This window comes from Chlamydotis macqueenii, chromosome 27, assembly GCF_036417535.1.
Source record: "Chlamydotis macqueenii isolate bChlMac1 chromosome 27, bChlMac1.mat, whole genome shotgun sequence".
Taxonomy (NCBI): Eukaryota; Metazoa; Chordata; class Aves; order Otidiformes; family Otididae; genus Chlamydotis; species Chlamydotis macqueenii.
In genome coordinates, this window is record NC_141582.1 from 5,525,720 (window position 1) to 5,548,424 (window position 22,705).

Consider the following 22,705-nt stretch of genomic DNA (forward strand, 5'->3'; position numbering starts at 1 on the left):
CCCCACCCAGGGAAGGGGTGTTTACAGGCGGTCCTGTGAGAGCAGGGGGCACGTGGGGCTCTTATCAGCCACCCCAGGCAGGGGCGTGGGGCCAGGGCCCCCCCCCGGCCCCAGGAACAGGCGCAGCACTGGCCTACGAAGGAAATCTTTATTGAGTCCGAGGTAGCAGCAGTGGAAGGAGTGGGGGGCTGCACCCCAAGGGCCCCCCCCCCGCCCAAGCAGGGTGGCTGGGCAGCAGCACCGCTACAGGGATGGATGCAAAGCCAAACGCAGTGCAGGCCGCTCGGGCGGGGGGGGAAGGGAAACACACAGCCCTGCAAGCCCCCCCCAGCCCCTCAGGGAGGGGCAAGGACCAGCCCCGGTCCTTACCCAGGAGGAATCACTGCCAGGGGCTCTTCATTAAAAAAATAGGATCGGTGGCCTCCCACCATCTCATCTAAAGCTACAGCGCAGCAGGGGAGGCACCCCCGGGGCAGGACAGCCTCCCACCGCACCCCCCCAAAACTTAGCGCCAAGACATTTATATTAAAAATAATTAACAAAAACAAAAAAAAACCTTCAGTGACAACACTACGCAGGCAGAGGAAGCCCCAGCGATGACGGCAGTCCCGGCCCTGGGCAGGGCGAGCCCCCCACGGCGGCCGGGGGAGGCGGGGGCGAGAGGGGAGCGGCAGCAGCGCCCGGCCCTCAGACCCTCAGGATGGCGAAGTTGAAGACAGCCATGATGGCAGCGCTGATGAGACCCGAGATGGGCACGGTGACGAACCAGGCCATGAAGATGTTGCGGAAGAGGCGCCAGTCCACCGCCTTCCTGGAGCGCAGCCAGCCCACCGAGACCACCGAGCCCACCTACCGCAGGGCACAGCTGAGCACAGGGGCACCCCTCACCACTCCCACCCCCCCCAGCCCTTCCCAGGGAGAAGCCTCAGCTGCGGGGCCGGGGGTCTTGCTCCAGGCCCCCGGCAGAGAGAGGGCGGCAAGGAGCCGCTGTCCCAGAGCGGCGACGGTTCCCACGACCCCTTGGCAGAGCCCAGGGACCCCTCAAAAGGGGGTTTTGTTCTCCCCCAGCACCGTCCCCAGCCCCAGCAGCCGCCGCCACCCTGCACCGAGATGCAGACAGCAGTTTTGTTTGGGACCCCCCTCCCCCCGCACAGGCTCAGCTTTGCTAGAACCAGGACCGGGGGAAGCCGAGCTCGCAGCCGGACCGTGCCGCGCCCTCACCTACCTTGCAGTGCGTGGTGCTGATGGGCAGCCCGACATTGGAGGCAATCACCACCGTCAGCGCAGACGCCAGCTCAATGCTGAAGCCGCTGCAGAGACAGAAAATGTCTGAGAAACACCCAAACGCCTCTGCCCTGACACCTCAAGGGGGGGGCTTAGCCCAGGCCAGACCCAGGCCTGCTCCCCCCTGCACAGCAGGGTCAGCTCCTCACTCTGCTTCTCCAGAGCGCCACCCTCAAGGGACACAGGGAGGTGGCACAGGGCCACACACACCCCAGCAACAAAACCCCAAAACAGAGCCCAGGAGGGGACTCCGGAACAGGACACAGCTCTACGGCAGCCCCTCGCCCGCCCCAGATCTCACCTGGACGGCGTGATGGGAGTCAGGTCCTTCCCCATGGTCTGGATGACTCTCCTCCCCCAGACCCACAAGCCGATGCAAATCCCCGCACCCCCGTAAAGCAGCAGCCAGATGGGAGTTGCCGCCTTGGTAGCCACATCGCCCGTCTGATAGACCAGGTACAGCGCGACCAGGGGCCCTATGGCATTGCTGGAAGAGAAAAGGGGAGCTGGTCCAGAGGGGCTGGGCGGGCACCGGCCCCAACAAGCAACCCCACCAGCTCCTGCTGAGCCAGCTGACCTGACGTCGTTGCCACCATGAGCGAAGGAGCCAAAGCAGGCTGTGAGGATCTGCAGGAACTGGAAGAGGAGGGACACCTCGGGTTTGTCCTGATCGTGCCATTCTTCCAGGGAGCTACTGCTGCCCTTGCGGTCGCTGACACCCATCTCCACCTGGGCCGTGTTCAGATCCACATCAGCAGCTGGGTGGGCATCTGCCACCGCGTTGCAGTAGCTGGTGTAGCTGTCCATGCGGACCCTCTTTTTGGTGTCCGCCATGGGCCAGGTCAGCTTCTCCACCTCCTCGCCCTCCTTGGTGCGGAGGGAGTCCAGGGGCATGCCACAGATGGCCATGGTGTAGGAGGTGTAACTGTTGTTGCGCCGCAGGGGCTTGTCCCCTGAGTCCCCCATGCAGTCCCCCATCTTGGCCAAGTGCAGTTTATGCAGCAGCTCCTTGTAGAGGCCGGAGTCTTTGTGCACGGTGTGGTACTGGTATTGGCCGCTGGAGCTCAGCTGGTGGCCAACGGCCTGGTTGAACTGGACAAGGTTGCCATTCGGCAACCGCATGGCTCCTGCCAAGAGAGACAGCGGGGGTTTAGCACCCGGGCTGGGACACCACCCCGGCACCCCTGGGTGGCCTCTCCCCTGCCCCCCTCCTCACCGCTGTCGACGCTGCTTTCCTTCAAGTCAAAGTTGGGGAGCCTCTCCGGCTCTGGGGTCTCCTCCAGGTCCCCCAGGTTGAAGGAGACCGTCTTCTCCTCCACTGCCGCCCGGTGGGGCGCAGCCAGCCCCATATCGACGACAGGCCTCTTGGCATCACCCCGAGGCACCTTGGGCTCCTCCTGCTCCTCCTTTGGGCTGACGTTCTTCTCCATCAAGGGGCTTTCGGAAGGACTGGATTTGATCTCTCCTGTGAAGGGAGGTGGCTGCCATCAAACCCCTTCCCACCAACCGCACCCAAGGCCAGGAGCAAGCCCACAACCATCACCCTTCAGATTTATGGCAGCTAAATAAAAATTTACAGCTTCCCCCCAGCCCAGCCCACGCCGCATCCTGAACTTTGGAAAATGCTGGGCAGTGGCACCTTGTCCCGGGCACAACAGCCAAACCATCACAAGCCAGCTCATCTCCTATTTTTAGATCCCCCCCACCCACACAGGGTGTGGCGAGCACCATTATGGGGCTCTTACACCCATCCTTCCCACAGCAGACGTTCCTCTTCGGGCTGCATTTGTCCCAGTCCCAGTCCCAGCAGCCGTGGGATGCTCTGGACCCACTTCTTGGGGCAGCTGCAACCCCAAAGCCGATGGGAAGGTGCCCAGAAGAGCCCCGCTCCTCTACCAGTCCCAGCCTGCCAGGAAGACTCGCCCGCCCAGGCTCCTCTCCAGCTCCCACTGGTGGGTGACAAATCCAGACAGGAGCCAGTCTCCACTTCCCAAGGGCGGCCTGGTTTCCTGTCCCACTGGAAGAGCCAAGCCAGTGGCACCAAACCCCGGGAGCAGAGGTTGTTACGCCCCCTCCCCTCTACCAGGAAAAGCATGTTTTCTCCAGGTGAAAACATGAGGTCAGCTCCTTCAGACAGCAACACAAGCCACCTCCTCGCTGCCGACACGCCCACTCCCCGGCAGCGTGCCAGCTGCGAGGGCCAGGCGGCAGCACCCAGCCCCTCACCCCGGCGCGGAGCCCCCGCAGAGCTCATCTCCCCCTCCCAGCAGTGCTCGCCAGGCCCGCCTCGCAGGGCAGGAGTTAAGCCAAAGCTCGAACAGCTGGAAGAATGTCAAGGGCAGCCATAAAACTGTTAGTCACACCCCAATTACACCAGTCTGACAAGGACACTGGTTATCCCCTCATCTCCAGCGCCTTCAGTGCCCCAGACTGCACACAATTTATATGCAAGACCACACACGACTCCAGAAGAGTTGCCTGTGCTTTTCAGGCGGCAGAGCGCGGGACTGCTCTTTTGGATGCCTTTCAATAGAGATTTTTCTCTCTTTTTTTTTTTTGGTGCTACAGGGAAAGGATTTCATCAGCTTACACAGCTTTAAACTTGTGATCTGCATCTGCCAGGCCAAAGATTGATCAGCAGGTATGCAGAGGATTAAAGGTTACACCAGTTAACAGGCAGGTTGTCTCCTGCCTTCTCCTCTTCTCTACAAAACAGCAAAATCTGGCTGTTTCATATCACCCGTGTCCTGTGCAGCTCAAGGAGGGACCGCGCTGCTGAGAAACCCACCACCAGACACCACTCAGCAGCACAACAGCTACTCCGAGGGGGATTTCTGGGGTCCCACGGAGCAGCTTTCTGGTGCTGCTGGGGGGGTCAGGAACAGCACGCAGCTCAATGAGACATGCACCAGTGCCTCAGGGTTTGCAGAGCAGCTTAAGCGATAACTGAAGCTGAGGATCCCTGCTAATAACAGCCCTGCGGCTAATGAGATCTCCTGCTGGGAAAAGAAGTTGCTTAGTCCGAGCGTGCCCTTCCCCAGAGGATTGCAAAGAGAGAGGTGTTACTTACGTTCAATTTTCTTCTTCATTCTTGGACAAACAAAGAACCAGACGATGAGAGCACAGACAACAGCACTCCCCGCCGAAATTAGGAGGATACCCCACAGAGGAAGTTTGTCAAAGCCCAGCACTAGGAAATAAAACAACGGATCTTTGAAAACCTCCGGGCAAAAGCCTCCTCAACATATGACTTCGCTCCTCCCGGCACGGGGATTCCACCACCTGCAACATCCCTGAGCTAATTTGCCTGCCAGGGAAAACACTGTTGGGAAGCCACCGCTACCCGCACTGAAACAGAGAGCTTAATCCACACAGAAGCCCCTCCCCAGGTTACAGTCTCCCCCATCCAAAGCTAGCCTTTCACACACGCAGACGCTTGCCCTTCCCTTCCGCAACCAAACCCCCATCAGGGACCGGCATGCACCCTGAGCAGGACAAGGAGCCTCCTCGCTTGCTGCAATGTCAAAGAAAAAAAAAAAACCAACAAAAAAAAACCACACCACAAAACAATCACCCAGCACAGCTGCTGCAGTGACAGCACTGCTTCCCCAGGCCAGGGAGGGGACAGGCAGGACCTGGGCTGCTCCCACCGGAGAGCTGCACATCTCCACTAACTCCTGCAGCTGCTGGGGGGGCAGACAGCTCTCCTGCTCCACGAGTCTCTAGGCACCCAAGTCTCAAGGCATCCGGGGTGTTAGATGACCTAGTTAGAAGCGTTCTTACACGCAGCGTGACTTTTAGCAGAGGTTGTGCGCTACACAGCCCCCAGTCGGGCGATCAGGTGCTCGACTCCTGCATTTCCCACTGCAGGCAGTCACTTACTGCTCCTAACGTGCTACCCGCAACACCACGGCTACCTCACCCTGGCATTGGGCCGTTTGCCGATGCCAAGCCCAGCTCACCGAAGGCTGCAAACCCTGCCCTTGAGCCACACAGAGCTCACCCAGCCCTCCTGCGACTGAAGACTCAGGATAAACACGAATCCACCTTGAGGGTGCCAAGCGATAAAACGATCTCAGCACAGCAGCGCTGCTGCTGCTCCGCAGCCCCAGTGCCCCCAGCAGCACCACAGAGACCCTGCCTTCTCTCCTAGGGAAGGGGAAGGCTGACATCCCTCTAGAAAATTTTTTCCAGCCGCTGTTTACAGAGAAAAATCTTGCGGAGCCAGCACCGCCTCACCTCACTCCACAACAGGAAACCCACGCTCGGACTGAAAACAGCTCACGCCGAGTCACTGCAGCAGACAGAGGTTACAGAGCCTCCGGCTCCGCAGGCAGAGCCACCCTGCCCGCAACCTGTCCCCCCTACATGACAGCCAAACGAGCATTTCAGTTTGGCTTTTTCAAACGCAGCTACCAACTCCTCTTCTTGGGACGGGTGCCAGCTCTCCTTGCCAGGGACAATTAAGTTTATTCTGAGGGACAAGGTGAAGCGGGAGGCGCAGCCTCCGTCCCTCGCTACTGGCAGCCCGAGGAGTCTCCTCAGCAGCAGCCGGGTACCTGAGCACAGGTAAGAGAAGGGAAGTCATGTTATCTGCCAGTCCTGGGAAGTCTAAGGAGAAAGGTCTGGAGGGGTTTAGTTTGAGCAGGTCTCTTTGGTTGGGCAACTATCTAGCCCATAACTCAGCACACACTAGCCTGCAGCCTTCTGTAACCGGCACAGGCCAACCGCCTTCTAGAAGATTTCAGCCCTGTAAAGCAAAAAAGGGGTAAATCGTGCGTTTAATGGAGGTTTTGTAATGAATTTTTAAATTCAGGTTCAAGTACTCTGACGCGTACTTACAGGGTGCACCTGTGTACATGATGGAGAAGAGGTTGATCCCCACAGTACAGGCATAGAAGACAGGCAGAGCTCGCAAGCCGTTGGGCACAGGATCCGCCTGCAAAACAAGGACTGGTGCTGCGGAGAGCCAGGCCCCGAGGGCTGTGCCGCAGCAGAGAGCGGCCAGCCAAGCAACAGCCCCTTCCCAAAACGGGGCTTTGTGCAACTCCACCACCACGCTCCTGCCAGCTTCTGGAGAACAGCCTGGGGGGTGTCTGAGGGTCGGGGTGGGGAGGGGACAGAACGCCACGGGTCCAGCCAAGCACCCCACTGCCCCAAAGGCTGGAACATCTCGCACTCAGCTCTTGAACCCTTCCCCAGCCTGCAGATCTCCACGGCCTCCAGCCGCACGGATGTTTTCTTTCGACTCCCCAGGCACTTTCTGACAAAACGATTTATCAGATAAAGCTTTCACCTCTTTCCAGCCGACTTGGATGAAAATAAAGAGTCCATTACTCAGAAAGCAGCTTACTTGACCACGTACCTGCACAGAGAGGCCCTCGACCAAGCAGCAGGAGCACTTAATCTCCACTGCTGCCCAGCAATCGGGGCCTAGCGTCAGTACAAACACACCGAGCAGGACAGAGGAACCGGACCACTCAGCGCCAGGATGAAGCGTGACAGGGCCAGCCCAGCTTTGAAAGGCCGGTTACGCAAGGTTACTGTGACAGCAGTGACGCTGAGTTGTTTTAAGGGCTGCCAGGTAGAAACCAGCAGCGACAAGATCTTAACATCTCTTGAACCAGAAATAGTTAGAGCTAAGACCTACAATAATTTAAATTAACTTCAAATATGTAGAAGAAAGTGCCGGCGTTCCTCTGTACAGCTGCCTGGATATCCTTGCTCCAGGCTGGCAGCATCCTGCCCTCCAGAGTTGTCATCACCTCAGAAAGATGAGGTCTAAAGCTGCCACCTCCATTTCAAGCCCAATCCCTCTTCCCAGGCTTCCAGACGCTCCTAACAGTGGGAGTGTCTCCCTGAAGCCAGCCCGAGCACCCCTGGGTTTATGTGGGGCCCCAGACAGGAGGAAAGGGCAGTTTCCGCAGCAGCTGGGACAATTCTGGCCCTCCTGACTTAAAAAAAAAAGCTGTGACTGTTGGTCATTGCCCCCACCTGCGGCCTGACACAAGAAAGGTCCATCCTCACACCAGGTGTTAGAAAAAGCCTGCACAAATTCCCAGTCTTATAAATTCTGGGCTACGTCACTTGGAAACAGCAGCCACTTCTGCCAAGGCCAAGCAGGACACTCTTGGCCCAGATGTTTTGGAGGAGGTGGAGTGAAGCCTCCTCACCTCCCAGGCTCCACTCTGAGGAGCAGCCACAGGTCTAGCTTTCCCATCCTGAAGGGCAATCTCATCCTCTCAAAGGCCTCACCCAAGCATCAACACGCCTGGAGAAGCCGTGATGCACACAAACCAACCAACCAACCAGGCCAATGGAGAGAGGAGGGAGCAGCTGGGCACCCCAAGGTGTCAGAAAATCCTTACCTTACGGAGGATGAATCTCCGGACAAGGAAGAACAGGATAGCAGACATAATGCCAGAAAGGAGGGGTGAGATGAACCAGGACAACACTAGGAGAGAAGAGGCACAATCAACATCCTGCCCACTGGAAGGGGAAGCCCACAGAGGCAGTCAGGCGAGCCAGACTTACCGATTTTTAGCAGCTCAGACCACTTGACACCTTCTTGCCCTTTGGCCACCAAGGAAAAGCCAATGGTCGCTCCGACAATGCAGTGAGTGCCAGAAATGGGGAGCTTCAAGAATGAAGCCACTAGCTGCCAGACAGCAGATCCTGGAGGAGAAGCAGCTTGGTAAGAAAGACATCAGCAGGGCACCCTCAGGGAGACACTCACCCACCTCCCTTGGGTTCCTCACCAAACATGCCGCTGATCGAACCGGCCATCAGCAGCTGCTGCGTGGAGTTGTACATCTCCACATCGATCAGCCCCTTCCGGATGGTCTCGCTGACTTTGGCTCCCAGGAGGACGGAGCCCACCGTCTCAAAGATGCTGGCCAAGACGCAGGCCTGCCGGAGGGTCACCACCCCCGAGCCCACTGCTGTGCCGAAGGAGTTGGCCACATCGTTGGCGCCCACGGAGAAGGCCAAGACGAAGGCAATGATGAAGCCCAGGACCACCATCCACAGGAAGCCCGCCATGGGGGCGGGGGGCACGGCAGGGGTCGGGTCCATGGTGGGTTGGGCTGTTTTTTTTTGTTTTTTTTTTTTTAGGACGGGGCGAGGTATTAATAAGTTAGGTATAAAATTAAATAGAGGAGGGGAGGCTACAGGGCGCAGGGGGGCTCTGCCGTCCGACGGCCCCGCCGGCCGCGGGGGCTGCGGGCCGTGCCATGGCTCTTCATCCTGCGGGAGAGAAGGGGGGGTCTCAGCGCGGGGGAACCGCGTACCGGCCGCTCCCGCCCTCCCCACGGCCGCCGCTCACCGGTGCGGGCGGCCCCGCTCCTCTCCGCGCCACCGCCCCCGCCGCCGCCGAGTGGCACCGCTGCTCGCCGCGCCGCCGTCCTTTAACGGTCGCCCGCTGCCCCACGTGACGGCGGCTCACCCCGGCCATTGGCCCGTCGCTCGCCGGGGAAGGGCGGGTTGGCGCCGCTATTGGACAAGGGCGCAGTAGAGCCCGCCCCCACCACCGCGCACCCCCGCGCGGGCAGCGCGACCCGGCACCACGTGCGCGAGCGGCCGTGCCCGCGGGCGGGACCGGATGGGCCGGGCCTGGGTGGGCTCAGCGCGCCTTGGGCCGGGCTCAGCATGGCTCGGCCCAGCTGGATTCGACTTGGCTCAGCTCGGCCCGGCTCAGCTCAGCGCAAATGGGCTCACCTTGGCTCAGCTCGGCCCAGCTCCGCTCAGCTTGACTTGCCTTGGCCTAGCCTGGCTCAACCTGGCTCTACTCAGTCTGGCCTGGCTCAGCTCAGCACAGTTTGGCCCACTCTGACACAGGTGCAGGCTCAGTTCCAGCACGGCCCGCCACAGGTATGGACTAGTTTGACACTGGCACGGTCTGGCACAGCCCGGCACGGCTCTGAGCTGGCTCAGCTGCGCCATGGGCGCAGCACGGCCTGGCACGGGTGTGAGCTTGGCTCTGGCACAGCCCGGCACAGCTCACCACAAGCGCGGGCTCAACTGGGCTCTGGCATGGTCCAGCACTGGTGTGGGATCAGTTTGGCCCTAGCGCAGTTTGGCATGGATATGAGCTTTGCTCTGGGTCCACGAGGGTCTGGCCCAGGTCTGGCGTGGTTCGGCACAGCTCAGCTCGGCCCTGGCGCAGCTCTGGGCCCCCACGCTGGGGCCAACGCTGCGTCCTGCCGGGACCGGCCGCGGCAGCAGCGCTCGGGGCGGGGGTCCCAGGTGGTTCGTGAGTCCCACCGGCCCCCCGGCCCGGGCAGCAGCACGGGAGCGGGGGGGGAGCCGCGCTCACGCGTGTGCACACACGTGCCCCTCGAGGGGCCGGGCGCCGGTGCCCGCTCCCGCCCCACAGTGACCGTTGCCCAGCAGGAACCACGGCTCAGCGGTGCGGGGAGCTGGGGTGTCCGGCCGAGGGGGTCGCGTTCGCGCACGGGTCGGCAGCTTGGCGGGGGCCGTGGCTGGTTTGTCGCGGGCTGCTGCGTCGCAGGGCCGCCAGTGACATGGGCTGGCGGGGGCCGGAAGCAGCTGGGGTGCCCCAGCCCCGCTGCCCCCGCGTCACCGGGCCAGAGTCCGTCCCGCGTCCCTGTGGGCCCCGCGTCCCCAGCCGCGTGCGGCACCGGGAGCACGGGGCGGGTCCAGGGGGGCGAGGTGGGGGGATCCTGGGGTCCCCTCACCGCTCTGAGCCCCCCCAAGGCGGTAGCAGGGGACGGCCCTGTCCCCATCCTGTGTTCCAGTCGCTCCAGCGTGGCCCTAGACGGGGGAAACTCGGGCACGAGCCCCCGGGTGAAGCTGGCAGGACCCCTGATCCGGGCCCCGGCAACCCAAAAATTGGGAAGGGACCCCCGCAGGGACAGAGCAGTTGGCAGCACCGGTGCGCTTGCGCAGCCCCCGTCGCTGCGGAGGCAGGTGCCGACTTGCCGAGCCGTATTTTCAGAGTGCCACTGGTGACTGAGGGCAGCTCCGTGCTGGGAGGGCAGGAGCCAAACAGCTCAGTGAGGCAGGCAGAAATCCCAAATCCCTGCTTGCAACGGCCGCCAGAGAGTGGGACAGGTGCGCCGTCCTGCCCCGTGTCCCCACCGCATCGTACTGAACAGCTGGGAGAGACGAGGGAGGTGGAGGCGGATCCTCTTTTCTGGACTAACCCTTTGCATCTTCCCTTGGGGGTGTCCCGCTTCCGGCATTTTCTTCCCGGTAGCCGCTGGATTTTGGATTTAGTGCGGGATTCGGTACGTGAAGGACACCGACGACACACTGATGTTACGAGCTGTTGCTAAAGAGACCGAGGACTCTTTTCAGCTTCCCGCATTTCGCCAACGTGCGGCCGCGGGGAGCTGGGAGCACGGCCGACCCGACCTAGCTGCGCCGTGGACGTCATCCTCAGCGCGTAACGGGAGCTGGCTGGTGGGCAGGTCTCCCGCATTTTTTCCCCTCGGGATTGCTCTGCGATCGCCCTCGGTTTCTTTCCGTGATCGCTGCTCGGGATGGGCTATTGGGTGGGGAGAGACTGCGCGTCGTTTGTTTTGCGTATTTTATTATCCCTACATATTATTATTAATATTATCGTTATTAATATATATAGTATTATCTCTTCCGTCACTGTTCTAGTAAACTCTTCATCTGAACCCGCAAGTTTGCCTTTCTTTCAGATTCTCTGCCCCCTCCCCTGTGGAGCCGGAGAGCGTGTGAGTGGCTCGTGCTCCTCGACCGCTGGCCGGGGTTAGACCAGCCAGGAGCTTTCCGCAGAAATAAAGACGTTTCTGCAGCCACGGGACGAACTTTCCTCCCCACCAGACAAGCAGATGGGACACCACACAGAACAGAAGGCAGGTCTCCATCCCCACGCAGCCGAGCCGCGGGGTGCAAGCGGGTGGCCCCCTTCCCAAAGAGGCAGGACGGTGTGAGGGCAGCGGAGCCTGTCCTCCTCAGGGGGAGCGGGACGAAAGCACGGGACGGAGAAGGCACAGAACGTGGCGGCCGCGGTCGCTTCGGCGCTGCGTCGCCGCTCGTTGTTACCGGTCCCAGGAGGGCCGAGGTTGGCGGCCATCACCCCGGCTCTGGGGTGAGTGGGCGGGAGGCGCGCAGAGCCCCCTACCCCGGGCCCACCGCCCCGCCATGGCTCCCCACGCCCGCCAAGATGGCGCCCGCCCAGCACCACTTCCGCTGCTGGCTCACAAGCCCCGCCCCCTAGCGCCGATGAGGCCACGCCCCCCGCGCGGCAGCGGCTGGAGCGTGGCGCCCCCTGGCGGTTCGGGGCGGGCAGCGCCCCCAAATGTGTTGGGGGGGGGGACACACGGGACCGTCAGGGCACGGCGTCCTGGGGTCAGCCCGGTCAGCACCTGAGCACCACGCAGCCGCTTGCTCACCCTCACGCTCCCCGGGAATTGGGGAGAAAGGAAAACTCAGACAGTTTACTGGGAGAGCAAAGATAATAATATAGATATTGAAAATAACGGTAATAACAACAGTAGGAATAATAATAATGAACAACCAAAACAAACGCTGCACGACTCCTCACCGCCATCAACCTGATAACCGGCACGGCCCATCCTGAGGAGCCATTGCAGAACCAAAAAAACACCTGCGAACGATCCCAGAACGATTCTGGAGAGCGCGAGAGAAAAAGAGGCAGCTCAGCAGCCCGCCCCCACTGCAGCGTGGCGTTCATGGCATGGGATGCTCTCCTCGGCTGGTTTGGGTCAACTGTTCCGGCCGAATCCCTCCCAGCTCCCTGCGCCCACGTCAGCGAGACCTGGGAAGCCAGACAGTGACCTTGGTCTCTTCAGCAACAACTCGTACAATCCACGCGTTTACCAACGTTCTTCGCATCCGAAATCCAAAACACGCCGGCTACTGAGAGGAATATTAACTCCATCCCTGCCGAAACCGGGACAGGTGGGAGATCGTGGGGATGGAAACCGTCACGGGGTGGGAGATGGTGGGGATGGAAACCGTCATGGGGTAGGAGACCATGGGGATGGAAACTGTCACGGATGGACACCACCACGGGGAGATCGCGGGGATGGACACTGTCAAGACGTTGTGTGCTCGTTCGAGTGCTCTGGAGAGGCGTTTAAAGAACAGTGCACTCGCCAGGCACAGTCGGTGTGGGTTCACAAACGGAAAGTCCTGTTTAACTAATTTAACGCCCTCCTGCGGCAGCGTCACCCGCCCAGCGGACGAAGTGGTGGGTGCAGGTTTTCTGGATTTTGGCAGGGCTTCCGATACCGTCCCCACAGCGTCCTTCCGGATCCCCGCCCGAGGGATCAGCACGCCCAGCGGGGCGCTGCCTGAGCGCAGAGCTCGGAGCGTTGCAGTGAGTGGGGCTGCGTCTGCCTGCCAGCCGGTCGCTGCTCCTGAGGGCCTTCCAAAATTTTCGATGTTTTGATCCATCTGGATGCAGGAGTTGAAGGCCCCGTTAGCGAGTTTGCTGTGACGATGCCGACCCTGAGGGACAAGAGGCCTCGTGGAAGGGTACGGATGGATTTGGAGCCCTGGGCGGTGATTAATGGCGTGAAGTGGGGCAAGTGCCAGAGCCGGATTCTGCACCGCGAGGGAGCAACGGCGGGAACCGGTCCAAACTGGGAGAGCAGCCCTGCAGAAAGGGGCTTGCGGGGTGCGGGTGGGGCTGCGGGCTCAGGAGAATTTTCGGGTGAGGAGCTGATGACACCAGTGACATGTTAGTGAGTTCAGGGGGTGGAGGAGCCCGTGCGGGGGGCTGGAGCCCGTGTGTGTGTGTGCATGTCTCCGTTCCCGACGAGCTCGTGAACTAAAGCTTCGTTTACAGAGCACGGTGGCCTGTAAATTTGGGACATCCGAGAGGACCCGGACAGGGGCACAGAGGTGGGGAGGTGGGAATGGAGAGGGGGTGGCTGGGGACATGGGGGGCCAGGGTGTGGGGCTGGTAATGGAGAGGGCAGGGGGTCCCATGGGCGCTGTAGGGGGGCTGGGGGTCCCACAGATGCTTTGGGGGGCCTGGGGGTCCCCTGGGTGCCGCAGTGGGGCACAGGGGGCTGCAGTTGGCACTACTGGGGCGCAGGGAGTGCCACTGCCGCTTTGGGGGGCCTCTCCCGGGTACTGGAGGGAACGGGGGGGGGTCCATGGGTGCCACCGCAGGGGCTGGGGGTCCCAAGGGAACCCCGGTGGGGCCCAGGCCCTCGCGGCAGCGGGAACGGCGCGGCGCGGCGCGGGTTCCGGGCGGACCGAGGCGGTGGAGGGACGGGGACGGGGCCGGGACCGGAAGTGCGGGGACGGCTCGGGCTGACCGGAAGTGCGGCCGGGCGCTGTTGCCGTGACAGCGGGCCCGGAGCCGCCATGGAGGCCGCGGCCGCGCTCGCCGACATGTACGACCAGGCGCTGCTGGGGATCCTGCAGCACGTCGGGAACGTGGAGGAGTTCCTGCGCGTCCTCTTCGGTTTCCTCTACCGCAAGACCGATTTCTACCGCCTCCTCCTGAGGCCCGGGGACCGCCTGGGTTTCCCGCCCGGCGCGGCGCAGGCCATGGCCCTTCAGGTACTGGCGGGGCCCCCGGGCCTGCTGCCGCCCCCCCCCCCCCCCCCCCCCGGCCTTAAGGGGCCTCCCGGGGCTGGTGTTTCTCGGCGGGCCGTGGCGGTGAGGAGGCCCGAGCCGGTGGCCGGTGTCGTCCCCCCGTCGCTGGGCCTCGGCAGCCGTTTCTGTCCCTCCCCGGGGCTTGGGCGGGTGTTTGCCGGCGGGACGGCTGGGTCTGCGCTGTGATGACTGCAGTGGGGATGCGAGAGGGGCGAGAGGGAGACTGGGCAGCACAGCAGGGCAGCCGGGGACTGCGAGACCCTCGTGGAACGAGCTGGGGTGCCAGACGTTTCTGGGAGCTCGGCCCCCGGTTGAGGACGGCTGCCGGTGGCGCGGGGCCGGTGGGGAGCAGCTGCTGCGAGCCAGGGGAGCGGGGAATGTCTGAGGGCAGGCACGGGCTGTGGGAGCCGTGCGGGGAGCTGGTTTGGCCCCCACTCAGCGGGAGCTCGCGGCTGCCGCCGCGCTTGCCTCGCTTGTGAGTGAGGGATGGCGGGAGGCCTGAGCTGCTGTTTGCGCCCTCCGGCTGGGCCAGACTCGGTGCTGGGGGCCCCCGACTCGGGGCTGCGCTGCTCCATCGTTAATCCTTGTTAGCAGGGAGGAAATAAGCCCGTAAAACGAGGGGTAGGGCGGGATTTGGGGTGTTTGTCTGCTCAGACCGGGCGGGTTTCCCTTCGCAGGCCTGGCCAGCTGCCCCTGCCCCTCTCCCTGCGTTGATCCGTGGTGTGAGGGTCTCGCTGGAAGCACTGGAGCTGGCTCTGACGTATTCCCGGGAAGCAAGGAAGGGCTGTGCTTGAGGCTCGCTCGCTTTCCAGTGCGTGTTTACAGTGCCAAACCACCTGGCAGCTGGGTGAGAGAAGCTTCGGCTCTGTCAAGGAGCTGAAGGCCCCGGGTCCCGCGGCCGTCAGCTGCGTCCGCAGTTGTGGGCTTGACCTTTAACTTCCAGCCTGCGCAGGTCGGGCACGGCTAGACGCGAACCGCGGGGTGGGCTTACGCTGGTTTGGGCAGTGACCTCCTCACCCGCCGTGCCTCTGGGAGCGGAGAGGGGTGGCTTTGCTGTGACAAAGTGCATGTTTTTTGGCCGGAACCAGTTCGTTTTGGCTCAGAACCCCACATGAAGTCACTCTGCTCCTTCTCTCGCGCCGGCTAAGCGAGCTCCGAGTCCGTTCACCGGTGAGCTGTCCTCCGAGGGCAGCTCATCCCGTTTGTGCCTCGGAGCTTTGAGGCCTCTCGGCGAGCGCCGGAACGCAGAGCTAGAGGGACGACGGCTCCCTCGGAGCCCCCGTCCCAGCTGGGAGTCGGAGCTCGTTGCTCTTTCCCCAGAGTAACCAACCTTTTTGGCAGCGGCAGAGGGATTTCAATGATTTCAAAGTGACTCCCGGGAGCGTGGGCTTTCTCCCGAGGTGTGTTTAACATGGCCATGTGAGTTTTGAAATAGTCAGCAGCTGGTTTTGTTGGCGAGTCGTGCAGGGAGCGGGGGGCGCGTGGGAAGGACAGTAGTCGGTGCCCTGAGCGTGCGACGATTCTTCTCTCCTTCTCCTCCCGCTTCTCGGGCAGAGCTCAGCGCCTTGGTGACCCGCTCGGTTTGCTTTTTGCCTTTCAGGCGTTCAAAGTCTTTGAGCGCATGGCCCGGCAGGATGACGAGAAGAGGCATCGAGAGCTGGAAGCAAAACTGAGGAAGGAGGAGGAGGAGGAGGAGGCTGCCGCAGCCGCTGAGAGGGTGAACCTGCCCCCTGCGGCTCAGGAGGTCGAGGTAGAGACAACAGCAGAGCCCAGCCCAGCGCCGGATGCCGAGGGAGCCGCGGGGATGCAGGATTCGGCCGTGGCCCAGGACGCAGCCCCCGGCCCTGTGGAGCCCCCGGGGGCCGCTGCCCCAGCAGAGCCCTGGCCAGCAGAACTGCCCACGTAAGGGTCTCTCATTTTCTTTGTTCTCCTGGCATGGGGGAGGCAAAAACACAGAGGTGGTGTTTGCTGTCCTGCCCTTTTTGGGAGAACACCTCCTTTGCGGGCACTCAGCCCTTCGGGAGGCTGCAAGGATTTCCCTTGCGGGCTCCCGTGGATGGAGACGTGGTGTAATTCCCCATGGGAGGGCAGGGGTTTGTTTTCCTACAGGTTCTTCGGTGCCTCTCCCTCTGCTCTGAGTAGGGAAGGCGGCATGGCCCTGGACACAACCCCTCAGAGCTGGGCCCACTCGCGCAGCTTCTCCTTGCGCTGGAGAGTGCCGGAAAAGGGCCGCTGCTCGCTGCAGCGCTGCTGGGCTGGTGGTGCTGTCTGACTGTTGCAGCTCCGGGAAACCCAGGCGCCATCTCTCTTCTCGTGGAAATTCGGTGTTGGACTCCGCCGGTGTGCTGCAAGATGGCCCGGCAGCTGGCTGGGAGCTTGCGTGGGTACGCGCGGTACCCGCGAGTCTGTGCAGGCGGGGCAGCGAGGCCAGCTGCAGCATGAGATATGCGGGGGCAAAAAATGGGTTTGGAGACCTCCAGAGGTCTGCTCAGAGCAGGGCCGGCTTTGAAGATCAATCGAGTGCCGCGGGGAGTTTTCCCTGTAGCTGTGTTCTTTCACCCGCCTCAGTCACTCAAGCAGGGCTAAGCAGCCTTGGTTTTTCCAAAAATGGCCGTGTTTCGCCCTCCTTCCAGGGCGTCTGTGACGCCGCCAGCTTGGCTCTGTCCACTGAGCAGCGGGAGGTGAGCTGCACCTCGCCGACGCGGCCTTTACGAAGCGCGTACCTGAGCGCGGGTTGCTGTGCGGGGTTTGCTCGTCCTTCCCTGGGTGTCGCCTTGACCCCTGGCTGGGACTGAGCTGTCTCGCCCCCTCCCGGGGCCTCACGCGCCCTTGAGTTTCCAGCCCCTGCGTCCCCTCGCCGTCCGTGTCGGTGCTTCGCCTCGGGGAGTGACGCTGCCAGCAGGCCGTGGTCGGAGCCCTGTGCCGTGGCCGCGCCATCCCTGCCCGCTCGCTGCTGCTTCTTCTGGTCATGTGTGGGGCTGTGCTGCTGTCAGTCCCCGCTGTCCCGCCGGTGCTCGGTGGGGAGGACGGCTTGGGACGGGGATCCCTGTGCTCTGGGCCAAGTTTAGGCACATCAACGGTGAGACCAAGCTACCAGAGAGAAGCGGGCTTTGCTGGGAGAGCCCCAAATCCTGGAAGGAGCGGGGTGGCCGATGACCCTGAGGGGCAGGGAAACTTCAGAGCCTGGACTCTGGGGGCTGTTGGGCATGTGGAAGGGATGATCCGAGGACCAAAATTTGGGGGGCGGTGGTGTCACAGGCAGCACGACTATGGCAGAGTCGGAGCCCGCAGCCATCGGGTGGGAGGGGAAGGGGGCAAAGCGCCTGCCAGGTAATTTGATCTGGTGGGAAAGAGGAGAAGGGCTCGGTGCTTAACTTGACTGGTCTGACACACATCCTGCAGGATAAAAATAAGCCAGAAGACGAAAATGAAATCACCTGAAAAGCCGCATTCTGCTGCCTGTGCCGGAGCTGCCCTGCGAAAGAAAGATTGTCCCCAGGGCTGTCAGTCTGACGCCTCTCCCAGTGCAAAATTAACGAGCCAAAAAAAGCCCCGTTAGGGATGGCAAGTCTCTGCGTGGCCGCGGTGCTGGCCCACATGTTTCCAGCCTGGCTTTATCCTAAACGGAAAGGAGAGGGAGAAACTCGAGCCCCTCGTGAAACCGGGCGCAGGAGGGAGCTGGGGCTGGCCTGAGCGCTGGCTGCTGGTGCCCCCTTCCATCCACGTTTTTGCGTTCTGATGTGGGAAATTTCTACTCAGGCCTTTTGTCATGGGGGCAGCAGCTGTAGAGTGGCATTTGGCTGCCTGAAAACGGGCGTCAAGACTACGGGAAGGAAACGGGGAGGATTAGGAAGGAAGCTGAGGGCTGGCGTGGGGGCAGGACGTGTCTGATGGGGACAATTTCTGCTGTGGGTGGGGAGAGCCCAGCCCTTGCATCCTCCGCCCTTTGAGCGTCTGTCCTGGCACCGCTGGCGAGCCGCCCCTGACACGCTTCAGGTCCTCGGATGCCGTTTTGTAGCGCGCAGACGCGGCGTTGAACGTGAAGCCCCGTGTGGCTGCTCTCCTGCCGGTCTAGCCCTGAAAAGAAGGTGCCTTCAGCTGGATACAGCCGCTGCTGCGGCTGCTTCCCTGCCTGATGGGCTTTTCTCCCTTCCCTCTTCCCGCCTCCGCCTGCTCCTGCTGCCCCAAACAAGCTGGCGGGTTAAAACACGTGCAGCCCCCTCGGCGTCTGCACGGCTCGGGCGCGTGGTGGGCAAGACCAGGCGCAGGAGAACCCATCCGGCAAGGCCTTGCAGCGCCGTGCTTTCCAGGCCAGAAGAACCGGGTGTCTGTGGAGTTCCAAGTAGGGCAGAGCAGCCAACAGGTTTGTCAAGCGGCTGTAGTTGGCTTCTGTGCCTGAGGGGGGCACTGGAGCCCCCCGAAAAGGTAGCAGGGACCGGGGCGGGTGTCCTGGGCACCCCCCCGACAGCCTATTAATAATTTGACCGGCTGCTTCGTTCTGCACAGCCCCTTCTGAGCAAATCCCAGAGCCGCCAGCCTGCTAACGAGAGGCTCATGAATAATGTGAGACTCTGGCAGCAAGAATGCGGAAAAGAGCTTAAACGAAAATATTTTCCATCTCCCTTCCTCCCCCCTCCTTGCTGCCGGTGAAGAAAGCCATCTATATAAAAACTCGCTCGTTCTGTCAGCCCGACCACTCTGTGAATGTAGGGCAGGTACCAGCCCAGATCTGCCAGCTCCCATCAGGGCCTCGCCACGCGCCCGCGTGCTGGGGTGCCGTTCGCCAGTGCCTTGCGAAGTGCGGCGGGATGGTAGCAGCTGTTTCGGGGTCGATCCGGAAGAGCAGAGCAAGAACGGAGCCGGCTTTGCGGGCGCGGAGGGTTGCCTGCGGGTGAGGAGCGTAGCAGGGCTTGGTTCTTCGCTCTGCCTGGGCCTCGGCCAGGTCTCCCCGCATTCCTCACCTTCCCTGTGCGCGAGAGGCGGGCGATGTGCTTCCTCTCCGCCGGGAAGGCGGCCGTGCTGAGGACTGGAGTGTCTTTGGGGGTGATCTGCATGCCGAGGGAGCCCGAAGGTCTCCTCTGGGTCGCTGAAGAAGCTGGCTTCTTGGCCCCGCTTGCAGCTGCCCTGGGCGTCACGTCTGTCCTTCCCCGGCTGTCGTGGCTCGCGTGCTCCCCTCACCTCACCGCGAGGGCAGAGGAGCGCGCCCCACTCATGTCCCGCTGCTCATCCTGGGAGCGCGCAGCCGGGGCCGGCGTTGCAGCTGCACATCTCTGGCTCTTCCCCCATCTGCTCCCAGAAGCCATCGTCGCCTGAGCTCAGCTCCTAATTTTGAACACCTCTGCCGCCCAGCACCCTCCCCTTCCCCCAGCTTGGATTTCATCCTGCATATATTTGCCACACAGCATTTAAAATAGAGCCCGGCAGCCCACGTGTGGCACTGCGCAGCCCGGCCTGGGGGTTTGGCTTCTGCTTTCCGACTCCACTTCCTGGCTTCCCTCCGCTCCTTTCTTTCTCTGAGTACGAACCGGGGGGTGTGCTCTCCTCCCTCTGTCCTGTGAGACCCGTCCTGGGCGTCACTCTGTGGAAGAGGTGGTGGAAGGAGGTTAGGAGCCTGTGCGTGATGGTGAATGCTTCACCTCCATCCAGCCCTTGCGTCTCTCCCGGGTGCTCCAGCCAGGCGTGCTCAGGACTTGCAGGACCTTGCACTTGGCCTGGTCGAACTTCACGAGGTTGGCTCGGGCCCACCTCTCCAGCCTGTCACGGCCCCTCTGGATGGCATCCCTCCCCTCTGGCGTGTTGACCACCCCACACAGCTTGGTGTCATCATCAAACTTGCTGAGGGTGCACCCCATCCCACTTTCCATGTTGCTGACAAAGATGTTGAACAGGCTGGTCCCAGTACCCTGAGGGACGCCGCTCGTCACCGGTCTGCACTTGGACATCGAGCCGTTAACCACCACTCTCTGAGTGCGGCCATCCAGCCAACTCCTTATCCACTGAGTGGTCCGTCCATCAAACCCATGCCTCTCCAGTTTAGAGAGAAGGATGTCGTGCGGGACAGTGTCAAAAGCTTTGCACAAGTCCAGGTAGATGATATCCGTTGCTCGTCCCTTGTCCACCGATGCCATCACCCCGTCATAGAAGGCCACCAAATTGGTCAGGCACGATCTGCCCTTGGTGAAGCCCTGTTGGCTGTCACCAACCACCTCCTTGCTCTCCATGTGCCTTAGCATGGTTTCCAGGAGAATCTGCTCCATGACCTTGCCAGCACAGAGGTGAGGCTGACCGGCCTCTAGTTCCCTGCGTCTTCCTTACTCCCCTTTTCAAAAATTGGGGTTATGTTCCCTCTCTTCCAGTCATCGGGGACCTCACCAGACCGCCACGACTTCTCAAATACGGTGGCCAGTGGCTTGGCAACTTCATCCGCCAGTTCCCTCAGGACCCGCGGATGGATCTCATCAGGTCCCATGGACTTGTGCACCTTTAGGTTCCTCAGATGATCCTGAACCTGCTCTTCGAGTACAGTGGGCGGTTCTTTATCCTCGCAGTCCCTGCTTGTGCCTTCCACAGCTTGGGTGGCGAGACAAGAGCCCTTCTTGGTGAAGACTGAGGCAAAAAAGTCATTGAGCACCTCAGCCTTCTCCATGTCCTGGGTAACCGTTTCCTTCCGGAGAAGGTCTGCATTCTCCCTGGACCTTCTTTTGTCCCTCACGTACCTGTAGAAGCTTTTCTTGTTGCCCTTGACGTGTCTTGCCAGATTCAGTTCCATCAGGGCTTTCGCCTGCCTTACCCGATCCCTGGCCGGCTGGACAATCTCCCTGTAGTCCTCCCAGGCTGTCCCCGCTTCCACCCTCTGTAGGCTTCCTTCTTTGTTTCCCTGGCGAGGGAAGGACAGGCTGCAGGAGGGGCTGTGGTGAGAAGGGGTCTGTTTGCGGCTCCCCCGCTCCCTCGGTCAGGCCTTGCGGGAGACCCTGCCGCTCTCTTCCCGTCACCCGCGGTTCTGCTGGGGAAGGGGACGAACGGGCAGCAGCGTTGCCCGCATCCCGTCCTGGCCCCTCACTGGCCAGCAGACCACCCTGAGCACCCCGCCGCTCTGCCCTCCCTGTAAGTGGGTGGCGGGGCTCGGCAGCGACCTACAAAAATCACTTGTGTGCGTTCTGGCTCGCTGTCCCCGGTGAGAGGCAGAGCCCAATTGAACTGGGATGTGTTCATCTGGTGAGCTGACTTCTCTGGGCTCCAGCTCTCTCCGCTCGCGGCTCTGTGTGGCCGGCGTTAACCCTTTGTGGAGCGTCCCTCAGATCGCTCTAGGAAATTTCCGTGAAGCTGCTGTGTGCATCTAATTCGACTTAGCAACGACTTGGCTTTGCCAGAAGCCCAGATGGATTTTTTTTTTTTTTTTATTTTTCCCTTTGCGAGGTGCTTGCAGGATGGGCGTTTGGCCTGGCTTCATTCTCCTCGGGGTGCTGGAGAGGGGAATTTCACTGCTGATCACCCTCAGCCGAGGAGCAGGGCTGCGGAGAGGAGGTATCGCTGCGTGCAGCTGGCTCTGGGGCCAGTTTTGTTTGACTCAGAGGCACTGTTATCCCGAGCCTTTTCCAGAACAGGCATGGGAAGGGAGTGGAGCCCCCAGGTGCTCCTGTTCAGCAGGCTCTGGGACCATCCAGACCAGAAGCCAGTTAAACTGGTTTCCTTCCCTGATATTCCTGTGGGCTCTCCTGGTGAGCTCACTGCAGGGTCCGTGCTTTCTTCCAGCCTGACCCAGAAAGACAGAACTGATCCTGATCCATATTTAAGGGAGAGTCTGTCCTGGTTCCGATTCCTTTCGCGCACGTGAGCCACGCAGAGGTGCTGCAAAGCACCCGGGGCTGCGTGCGGGGAATTCCCCCGGCGCGGCCAAGGCCCATCACGAGCAGGAGCCAGACAGGCCTCCAGAGAACGGCCTGACCTGGTACAGCCGAGCTCCATCTGGCCCCGTGTCCTGTCTCCAACAGCGGCAGACGCTGGGGGAAGAGCAGAAGAACAGAACAAGCGTGCGGTGATACTTCCTCCGTGCTTTCCCCCTGCCGCCAGCTAATTGTGGCTCAATGGCTTTGTGAGCCAGAGTGAGGGCTTGGTCTTCCATCTCTCTTGGCAGATTTATTTTTTTTTTCCCTTTTGTCTCTGAATTTCAGCCTTCTCTTGCCTGGGATCTCTGCGACAGTGCCCTGCAGCAGGTCCACCACCGTCTGCAGCTTTCAAACCCCTCTGTGCAGGTGGAGAGGCAGCAGGTGCTTCCCCATGTCCCTTCTCCACCCCATGCGGAGTTCTCCCGTTGTGTTCTGCTCCCCCTTCAGCCGGCTTTTGAGGCTGAAGAGTCGTCGTTTGCTCGCTTGTGTCTCATTTCAGCGTCGTTGTGCTCCTCCCAGTCCTACACGGTTCTCCGTGGTTCCTTGCCAATGCTGGGGTGGTGAGGGCCGTGCCTGTGCTCTGTGTGTGTGTGAACCCATCATGATTCTCCACTTCCCACCCCGTCTCTTCGCTCCTGGGCTGCCCCGCTGTCCCAGTGAGGCGAAGAAACCTTTTTCCAAGCACATTGGTCCCTCCTCAGTCAAGGAACATCACTTAAACCCTTTTCCTCCCTTCCCAGTGCTGATGAGCAGCTTTCCAGGTGGGAGCTGCAGCCTGTGCCAGCTGGGAATGTGAGCTCCATGAAAGCCTCGCGGCTCAAAAAACCTGCGCTGGCCAGGCCGCCCTCTTCTGCTGCGCTCAGGAGAGGAAAGGTGGTGTGTCCTCGGCTGGTCATGGAACACAAAGGCTCGTTTCGCTCTGCGGAGCTGCGGTGCCGTTGTGTTCAGTTCCATGGGGGGATGTGTCC

The 22,705-nt window shown here is 61.4% G+C and overlaps 2 protein-coding genes across 2 annotated transcripts in view; one reads left to right on the top strand and one right to left on the bottom strand.

Annotated features, from left to right (window-relative positions):
- Positions 1–347: 347 nt before the first annotated feature.
- On the bottom strand, positions 348–8,550 carry SLC20A1 (solute carrier family 20 member 1). Its single transcript, XM_086767958.1, has 10 exons — positions 8,043–8,550; positions 7,819–7,959; positions 7,653–7,738; positions 6,127–6,223; positions 4,355–4,474; positions 2,501–2,749; positions 1,862–2,411; positions 1,586–1,771; positions 1,226–1,310; positions 348–849 (listed from the first exon to the last, which is right to left on the bottom strand). The coding sequence occupies exons 1-10, from the start codon at positions 8,356–8,358 to the stop codon at positions 688–690; spliced, it is 1,992 nt and encodes a 663-aa protein (XP_086624084.1). The 5' UTR covers positions 8,359–8,550; the 3' UTR covers positions 348–687.
- Positions 8,551–13,581: 5,031 nt separating this feature from the next.
- The window catches only part of NUDCD3 (NudC domain containing 3), a 30,946-nt gene continuing 21,822 nt past the window's right edge, over positions 13,582–22,705 (top strand). Inside the window, exons 1-2 of the mRNA XM_086767966.1 lie at positions 13,582–13,815; positions 15,452–15,753. Coding sequence (XP_086624092.1) covers positions 13,618–13,815; positions 15,452–15,753 — 500 coding nt within the window. The 5' untranslated portion in view covers positions 13,582–13,617. The remainder of the gene's footprint in view (positions 13,816–15,451; positions 15,754–22,705) is intronic.

Excerpts from the sequence above, each read along its gene's own strand:
- SLC20A1 (XM_086767958.1), bottom strand. The coding sequence starts at position 8,358 with ATGGACCCGACCCCTGCCGTGCCCCCCGCCCCCATGGCGGGCTTCCTG. Across the intron at positions 6,224-7,652 it reads GGAGATTCATCCTCCGTAAG|GCGGATCCTGTGCCCAACGG; the intron begins GTAAGGATTTTC and ends CTTGTTTTGCAG. Across the intron at positions 2,412-2,500 it reads GGAAAGCAGCGTCGACAGCG|GAGCCATGCGGTTGCCGAAT; the intron begins GTGAGGAGGGGG and ends CTCTCTTGGCAG.